This window comes from Manacus vitellinus, unplaced genomic scaffold (genome assembly GCF_001715985.3).
Source record: "Manacus vitellinus isolate BGI_N305 unplaced genomic scaffold, ASM171598v3 scaffold_63_pilon, whole genome shotgun sequence".
NCBI lineage: Eukaryota > Metazoa > Chordata > Aves > Passeriformes > Pipridae > Manacus > Manacus vitellinus.
The window spans coordinates 889418-898683 of record NW_021940711.1 but is presented as its reverse complement, the minus strand read 5'-3'; the positions used below and the strand labels follow the sequence as shown (position 1 = coordinate 898683).

Genomic DNA, 9266 nt, shown 5'->3' with positions numbered 1-9266 from the left:
GGACTCCCCTCAACTTCCAGAATCACAGTAGAAAAGTCATAGAATCGTGGAGTGGTTTGGGTTGGAAGGGACCTTAAACACAGCTGGTTCCACCCCCCTGCCACGGGCAGGGACACCTTCCACTATCCCAGGTTGCTCCAAGCCCCGTCCAACCTGGCCTTGGACACTTCCAGGGATGGGGCAGCCACAGCTTCTCTGGGCAACCTGTGCCAGGGCCTCCCCACCCTCCCAGGGAAGAACTTCTTCCTAATATCCAACCCAAACCTACTCTCTTTCACGTCACATTTAAGTCCTGTTTCAAAAGAGGATTCATCAATTGGTAAACAGTTTTATATTGCTAAACCCGGGCCAATGCAAATGCCACTTTACCATCATTCATTCATTTGAATTACACGGTCAGGCGTCTTGGGGTTTTAATTAAACAAATTCAAGAATAATCTAGTAATGTGTAGCTCTGTTGCAATGTCTGAAGGAGTTTACAGGCTTACTTTTCTTGGATAGTCTTGGAAAAAGTGTAATTGATAATGGCTGATCATAAAATAAAAATAAATACACGTAAGTTAAAAAAAAACCAGTCGTTTTTCTAACTCCTGTATTAAATAAAAGTAAGGATGTAGCTTCTTCTGGCCAAAAGAGCCCTGAAAGTGCTATACCTTTTCTGTGGACACAAATTTGGCAGGTGTAAAATACTCCCATGCTCTGGAAGGACAGGACCACTGAGCACCTGTGACAAGTTGGAATGAAAATACTTGAAATGAAAGTCATATATATATATATATATATAATTTTTTTTTTTTTTTAGAAAAGAAAATGTGAAAGCCATTGACAAAATTATTACATCCAACTAATTTACATTTGAACGTGCCTCAGTTCACCTCACATCTCTTTTACCACGGGTGCTAATCCTACAACGACTAAAAGTAAGGGATGTGATTTTCGGTTCTAATCACGCGGCGTAATAAAAACTGTCCGTGTTACTGCCTGTCGTACCACCACAGCTGTCAGTTCTTTTAGCAGTGTTTTGAAGACTCTCAGTCACTTCCACCCCCAGCACGAGCTCTCCCCCCCACCCCGTCAGCGTCCTCTCCTCCTCCGCTGGTTCTTGCTCGGGGCCCTCAGGAGGCTCTCCCGGTACTTCCCGTTGGTGTGGAACAGTCGGACCATCTCATGGTCTTTGTTGTCCAGTACTCTGGGCAGAAAGAGGGAGGATTTCTGTGTCCTGCGGGTTTTAAAGCCCCTCCTGGGTCGCCCTTTGCCGTTGACGGAGACGTACCAGAGTCTCTCGGCGCCGGCTTTGCGCTTGGTGCCGGCCCTGCTGGGCACGGTGCGGTAGAGACGGGACGCGTAGGTGTTGTACCCCAGCTCGTGGATCCTCTCCACAAACTCGCACTCCGAGTTGTAGTTTTCCTGTGGAGGAAAAAAAAAGGTGACAACATCTTAGGCGAGACTCTACTCAAGTGTTCAGGGTCAGGACAGCCTGGTGAGAAAACCTCGGGCTGGCGGTGCGAAAGGCGAGCGCGAGAGAAGCTCCCTGCTACAAGGTGCTCCCTGTCAGCAGTGTGGGCACACTGCGTGGATCAGAGACAGGCAGAGGCCCAAAACCACACTGAAACCAAAAAAAAAAATGACATGAATAGGAGTGAACTGCAATTCAGCTGCAATTTTCAGCTGATTGTTCAGCTGCAATTTTTTTCGTGTGTGTGCTTATGAATTTAATGCTGCTGTGACCAGGTGATTTCATTGCTGCCTATCAACCTTTGCCTTCTATCAAAAAGGCAAAATGCTACAGCTTAATATAAAATGTGGCTCTTCCATTGGTATATTAGGCATTAGATGCACCTGCATGTCTGTTACATCCAGTTTGCTTTGGATATTTGAGCAGTAAACCACAGATTCATGGAGCTTCTTTGCTTCAGCATAACAAATAAAAGCACTGTCTGCCCACCAGCACGTTCCTCAAAAATTCCACGCTGTTCCTCTATCATAAACTGCAAGGGAGAACATGCACCCATCCCAGATGCCCACATGATCTGTCCAAATTTGCCCCTTTTCATCTGGCCCTTAACTGAAAGAAAACTGTGCAAGAGCCTGGCACGAGGAACTCCTTCCTTCTTCCTCCCCAGGAGCAGCACAAAGGACCTCCCACACTGTACATCTTTTCTTAACTGCAGGACCATCTTTACTGTACCTGTGTGATTAAGATTTCGGTATCTAACCTGTGTGAAGCACAGAGGCAGAAGGGAACTGTTACCGTGGTCTTTACAGAGGTATTTTATTTTGCACTGCTTCCCTGGAGGACATGGAAAAGGCACAGGTAGCCAGGCTGGGGCCAGAAAAGCCCTAGACCCCACTGACAACATGTCTCTAATGCTGTTCACTCACCAGAGATGCTGCTGGGCGTTTAACAAGATTTTAAAAGGCTCCACATGTGTCTCAGCTTCCCAGCTGTAGAACGGAAGCGCCTTTCCTTGCAGGGACAAGGTTTTCATGTGCTGTGGTGCTGGAGCCCACACAGCCACCAGATGGAAGTGGATTTGTCCTGCTGTCTGCCCCCCTTCTGGTTGCAGAGGGTTTTATCACAGAGGACAAATCTAGAGGATTATCACGATCTGCCAAGGACACAAAGGAATTCTGCAGACCCAACAAACTCGTTTCATTGACACGGGAAAATTGGTGAAGCAAGGGATAACAGGGTTATTCCAATACTACTTGATAAAACACTCCCTGTATAATTATCCCTGAATTAGTGAGTCTTATTCAAAGCAGGGGCCTGGTACAGGGTCTTGGACCAGCGATATCAGTAAAGTTGTTGGACAGTTTTCTCTAGGCAAGCAAGGACAGGGGGTTTCCCCTGAGCTGAGCCCTCACCCCACACTGCTTCTGTGAAAAAAGCTGGAGCAGAAAAGCTTTTCCTGGATTGTCCCTGCAGCTCTGAAACACAAGTCTGAAACAGTCTCTCTCAAACTACAGCTGGAAGAGCAAAAATTTTCTTTCCTAGTTATACAGAAACCTTCCATGGTTGACACTCTTTGGCTGAAGAAACTTCAGGATGGTCTGATGTTCCTTAAATTAGAAAGGGAGAAAAGGAGTCTCAGAGCTATCCTGCTCTAGGCTTTTCTCCACTTCAGGAGAGAAGCTTTTTGCCCAGAATTGGTTTAGTCCTATTTTAATTCACTGTGATTAATCTGAAGGGAAAAAATACACCTATTTTGAAGAAGAAAGAGAGAAAGTTCAGAAAGAACTTGAAAAAAATCATCCTTCCCAATAATTTCTTTGAGACAGATGCTGGCTCTGAACTGATGGAGGAGCTCCATTGAAAAGATGCCCATTTTAATCAGAAGTGACACAGAATCACAGAAGTGGCACAGCAGAGCTGCTATGTCCTCATTCCTCTCTGGTTGCATTTTCCATTGCCAAAATTGTTTGTGATGTGCTTCTCTGCACCAGCAAAGAACCATCACCTTTGCACACAGGCCCCTTTATCAGTGAGCATCACGTGAGACACATTACAGAAGATGGGTTGTAAACACTGCCAGAACATTCTTGAAAAGGTGGAGTAAAATGTGTTAAACTGGGGAGAAAACAGAGTTGATTGTATTACCTGAGCTGCTTTCACAAGGGGAAAGCTCACACTGCTCAGGGACGCTGTTCAAATCAGCAGAATTACATCTAATGTCTAGTTAAAGGAAGCAAATCTCACTCAAGCCACATTTGCCACCTCCTAATCTGCTTCCATATCCCGGGATTCCTGGAGACACTGCACGGTGTGGCTGTTATGCAGTTAAGAGAACACAAGATTGCTTGGGATGTAATCAAAGACAATGGATGAAACCCAAATAGGTAGATAATGTGTATAGTACACACTGACAAAGTTGCATTAGTTTGTGAAGAAGTCTAAGCTGGAGTGTTTTGTTCACTGAGGGGAAATATTGTCTAGGCTGAAAAGGCACTAATATCATCACAACCCATATTTTATCTCACAGATCAGGGCTCAAAATTAGGTCAAAGGAGTAAAATAAGGTGTTTATTTTCACCTTTATCTTCTTGCACCTTCTAGTGCTTCCTTTTAGTAGCTATAGCCCTGCCTTTTAGTACCCTTAAATCCTTTCACTGCTCAACCAAGTGCTCTGTGCAAAGAAACCCCCAGCAGGAGGCTGCTTTCCTGGAACATAAATGCTCAGTTACTCCTGGATATTCTTTACCTGACATGTATGTCCTCTGCCAGTGTCCAAGATCCACATCAAATATCAGCAGAGACAATTCTGAACAGGGGTGGATGCTCTGCACTGCAAGAGTTGGCTCACAAAGTCTTTATCAGTGCACCCAAGTGCCCAGAACTTTGGCCATGTGAAATATCTTTGCCAAATACATTCTTTGGAAGTACAAGAAATTACATTCCATGTACCTTTGGCTTTACAGGGCAGTAAGAAAGTAAAACCACACCTTTTTTTAATCCTTTTAGGAATATGCTGATCAGTCAGTCGCCTGCAACAATTCCAGACAAAAACCCGTCATAACGTTACTCTTTTCTCTAGAAATGCTTATTTATGAGAAATCAGTGCTCCCCAGAGGAAATGACAGGCATATGCCAGACTTACTGATGCATAAAGTCTGCCCCTTTTGTTCATGGCCAGGTATCTGCCAGAGAACAAGCCCTTGATGGCAACGATTCCAACGTCCACGGCGGTTATTTCCAGAATACCTAGAAACAGAAAGAGTTAGGAGATATGTCATTGCTCAGGTGTCATTTTTTTTCAGATACACCTGCATGACTGCTTACCTGCAGAGTATGATTTCACAGTTCTCCCTAGCTCACATCAAAATCCCCGTGCAGTCACGGGAATGAAATTACTGTTGTTTTGAAACAGCGGAAAGCAGCGATGGCAGGGGAATTGTTTGAGACAAGGTGGACAGTAAATCCCCAGATGTCTGATGGAGATTGAACTCTATCAAAAATGAAAAAGATCTGACACTGAACTAGAGGCTCACTTAATCCCATATGTATATAAAAAAAGTTTAAGTCCTCTTCAATGCCTAGGAACATGAGAGCTCTTGACTTACTGAAACTAGTCACAAAGCTGCCCCGTTTCAGGACAAAACCCTTGCTGAGGTCTCCAGAGGGTAAAACAGAGTGAGTCAGCTGTATTTTAGAGCCATGTACATAATCATGAAAGGAACTTGTCACTTAAGAGGTCAGTGTAGCCCTCCAGACAAGAACTGTATGACTGTCTGAGACAAATTAAAAGAGAGGAGGTTTTCAGGCCATCAAAGATGGGGTCTCCAGCACAGCAAGTGTCACAGGCAAGGCTGCTGCACTACCTGCCGTGATATTTATGTCCAGCCAAAGGTGCCAGGACACTGCTGGAGGCACAAATGGCTCTGAAGGTGTCGTATGTTCATGGCTCTCTCCAGCTGGCTCACTCAAACCCTGCTCTCAGTTCTCCAGCCACGACCTGATGGCTCAGTACTTCCTACGAGTGTTTGGAGGCAAAAGGTTCCTGCACCCGAACCCTTGGGCAATGCTCAAGGCAGAGCCAGGGGCCTGTCCCCTTTGCAGAGCCGGATTGCTGGCCTGGGCGGGCTGGGCTGGCTTTGGTGCAGCTGTTTTGAATCAGGCACCGGTTCGCTGCTGCAGGAGCCTCCCCCGGGCTTTGACAGCGAGGGGGGGTTTCTCTAGGAAATAGTGGTTTTCCTTTATGGACTTCAGACAGATCCCTGAGGTCTCCCTATCTCTGTGTGCCATCGCCAGGCGGGATTTACGCTTCCTGGGGCTGCGGGGCCGGGGCAGGGGCCGGGCTGGGTGCGGGGCGCCCGGGCTCCCCCGGGGCAGCGGCGGTGCCGAGCCCCGCTCTCCTCCCTCCGGCCGCCCTCGCACAAACCCCCTCGCTCCCGACGTATCCCCTTTCATCTCAATTACCGCCGATCCCCGGCACATGTCAAAGGGGGCAGATGTGATGTAGCCGGTGGAAGCTCAAGCCCCCCGCGGGAGCCAGGATGGGATGGGATGGGGGAGGCGTGGGCAGCCCACCGCGCGTCGGAAAGGTCCGGGGACTGTGTCCCGGGGAGGTGCGAGGGCACGGGCTGGGCTGCCCAGGGGTCCGGGCTGGGGCCAGAGCTGGCGTGGGAAGCCGCCCAACGCGACGAGGGCAAGTTGACAGGCCTCGGCGGGCTGCGCCGTCGTCCCCGTCGGGGGCACCTCGGCCTTGGGGGTCCCGCTCTGCCCGGGGGGACTGGAGACCTCCGCGCCGGTCGTGTCCCCGAACCCTCAGGGGCTGGCTCGGGGTCCCCGCTCGGTTCGGGCCGAGGTGCTGCCAGTTCCGAGGGAAGACCCCCGGGAGCGGGAGGGTGCGCAGGCAGCGGGACGGGAGCTGGCGGGCCTCCCGAACGCCGGGGGCGAGGTCTCGCCCACGCCCGACGAGCGGGAGGGGGGCGAAAAAGCTCCGCAGCTGGAGGTGCCCCCCGTCCCCTGGACCGCGGCGGGCCCAGGAGCGGAGGCGGGAGCGGCTCCGCCACCGCCCGTGCCGCCCCGTCCAGCGCCCGGTGCCAGCCGGTGCCGGGCCTCCAGGGACACCCTTCCCGCCCAGCCCGGCCCGGGGGGACGCGGGACGGGCGAAGGCGCGCCCGGTACTCACTGAAGGCGCTGTTCTTCTCCAGGGTGCCGTTGATCCTGCCGCTGGGGTGGATCTGGAGGTGGTACTTGGTGGCACAGTAGAGCTTCCTGCGCCGGGGCGCTCCCCCGAGGTGCTCGTAGACGCCGCCGCGACCCCCCGCATCCCGGCGCGGCCGGGGGGCGCTCGGGGAGGCTCCGGGCACCCCCGAGGCCCGCCCCGGGCACCACGGCTCCTGCAACAAACTCAGGAACAAGATCCAAGTTATGACCATTGTGGCATGATGGCCGCAGCGCTTGGTCTGCTGGGGAGAGCGAGGCTCGCAGCGAGTGGCACCAGGGGTCCCATCAAAGCCGTCCTGCTCGCAGCACTCCGCAGTTGCCGAGCACACTCTGTTTCGAGCCGTGCAGCATTGGCAAGATTTTATCAAGCCTCGATCCGGCCCTTTTATCTGTCTCAGATTTACTTAAATCAATAGACATCAGCAAAGGCCACCGAAGAGTCCCAGCTGTTTGTATTAGATGGAGCTGCCGTGATCAGCCTTCTCCTTGGGTTTCCAGATAGACAGACGGCATGCGTGAGAGACAGGCAGGAGGAAGGAGGGAGGGAGGGAGAGAGCCGCTGAATTTCTGCAAGAGACTGCGGGGGAAAATAGTTGATCGACGGAGCATAGAAATAAAAGCAGCTTCCTGCAACAATAGCCTGATCTGCGACCAATTGATACAGAGCAGAGGAGGCAAAAGGTATCAGTCTCGTGTGAACTCCCAGAGTGCAGCGTGGATAAAATTACACAGCATCCCTCTCCCGCCACCCCACACACCGCACACCCCCGCACGGGGGCCGCCCGCCCCGCCGGAGCCGCGGAGCAGCCGCGGACCCTCCGCCGAGCTCCGCCACCCCCGCGCAGCCCCGCGGCCGGGAGGATGGTGGGGGGGGCTGATGCTCGAAGCAAAACATCTTCAGGAGGTGGCTTTTGGAAGTGCGCAGGGGAGCGGGGGAAAGGGATGCGGGTCCCGGCTCCCCGGGGAGGAGCAGAGCACCCCCGTGAGTCTCACCCAGGCGCCGGGGTTTGCTCAAAGTGTGTGTGTGTGTGTGTGTGTTTGCCCCCCACCCGCTTTGCCCCCGGTGCCGAGAGCAAACAGTTATTACTAAATCAATCAGTTCACGGTTACAAATAATACGCGTTATTTAGACAGAGCTTTCAAGATTTAATCATTTCTAAATGAACTTAGACAAAGTAGGGCCCGGCAAGTGTTATGATTTACATCCCTAAATGCATTTGCAAGAAGTCGGAGCTAATCCTTTTTCTTAACTCCGGTGCCTGGAAAGTCTCATTAGCTGGAGCAGATCTGCACTCGCTACCATGTCGCTTCACACAACTGCCTACGCTTTCAAAATAGGATGGAGCTACCTATAAATAAATATAAAAGAAGGCAAAAGGTTCAACAGCTTCGTGAATTACGCTGCCCCTGTGTGCTCCTCAAAGGCAGCTCGTTAATTAGATTTGCATCTGAAACAGGCAGTAGGAGTTTTGGGGAAGTGTTTGAGAGATAATTAGTATTAATGTGCTTGAAGGGCACACAAATACACCTTTGAAGTGAGTCACGTCAGAATTCAAGCGTTTGACCTTGATCAATATAATTTTTTTTTTTCCGGAACTGGTGAACATGAAGAGATCTATAAATTTTTCTTAAAGACCTTCCTATGTAGAGCACGAGGATTTTCTTACACGTTAAAGACTTCTTTTAAAGGGGAAGCTTTTACTAGTGGGAAAATAAGGGAAGGGGTACGACCTTTTTCTAAAAGGAATGGCAGGAGGACGAAACTATCTCGAAAGCGACTCCCTAGTTTAAGCTATGCTTAATATTTAGTAGTTCTCCAAGGCTAAAAGGCTTTCCATTATATGGTCGTCTGGAATAAAAGGAAACACATAAAAACCCCACAAGCACCCTCTCCGCCATTACCACCCTTCCTCCCCCTTTTCTTCTCCACAAGTTAAGCCCCCGCCTCACAAGGAGAGTTTGATCTGGGGATGATAAATGTTTGTACAATTAATTCTTTATTGCTGCTGTTGTACAATGCCACTGCCAGGCAGTCAAGTGGTTCCAGTATATTGATTGGAAATTAAAATAGTTAAAGCACTGTATACACGTAAAAACATGAAACCATAAATATGCAGGAGCCCGATCTTGGAGCGGGGCGGGGAGGGGGGGGGGGAGTTACTTATGGGCCAAATCCTTTAGTCCCTCCTAAAACAAGAACGTCTCTGGAAAACCTTTCTCTCGGGGATGCACCGTAAATCGTGTCCTGGGGACTCGTAACCTCTGACGAGCTACAAGACAACAGTGGTAGCAGAAAAAAAAAAAAAAAAAAAAGATAAATAACTCTTAACGTGCCACGAGTCTCCTGAAAGATGCTTTCACCGGCACCGCTTGAAGGGGAGATAAAACATAATTACTGACAGTAATTATAGCGATCTCTTCCCAGTAAATCTCGGGTCCGTCCCGAGCCTGGTGCATCGCCCTGTGGATGCGCAGCTGACATTTTACAGTTCGGGCTTTGCAGGGCATTTTCAATAGAGCTCTGAAAAAAAACCCACACCAATCCCGCAAGATCCTCCTCCCGCCCCCCCCCACCGCAGTAATAAACCAAAAAGAC

At 50.1% G+C, this 9266-nt stretch overlaps 1 protein-coding gene across 1 annotated transcript; it reads right to left on the bottom strand.

Annotated features, from left to right (window-relative positions):
• Positions 1 to 1074: 1074 nt before the first annotated feature.
• On the bottom strand, positions 1075 to 6882 carry FGF3 (fibroblast growth factor 3). Its single transcript, XM_018083370.3, has 3 exons — positions 6633 to 6882; positions 4599 to 4702; positions 1075 to 1407 (listed from the first exon to the last, which is right to left on the bottom strand). Exons 1-3 carry the CDS (start codon positions 6880 to 6882, stop codon positions 1075 to 1077), a joined length of 687 nt encoding a protein of 228 aa, XP_017938859.3.
• Positions 6883 to 9266: the final 2384 nt, after the last annotated feature.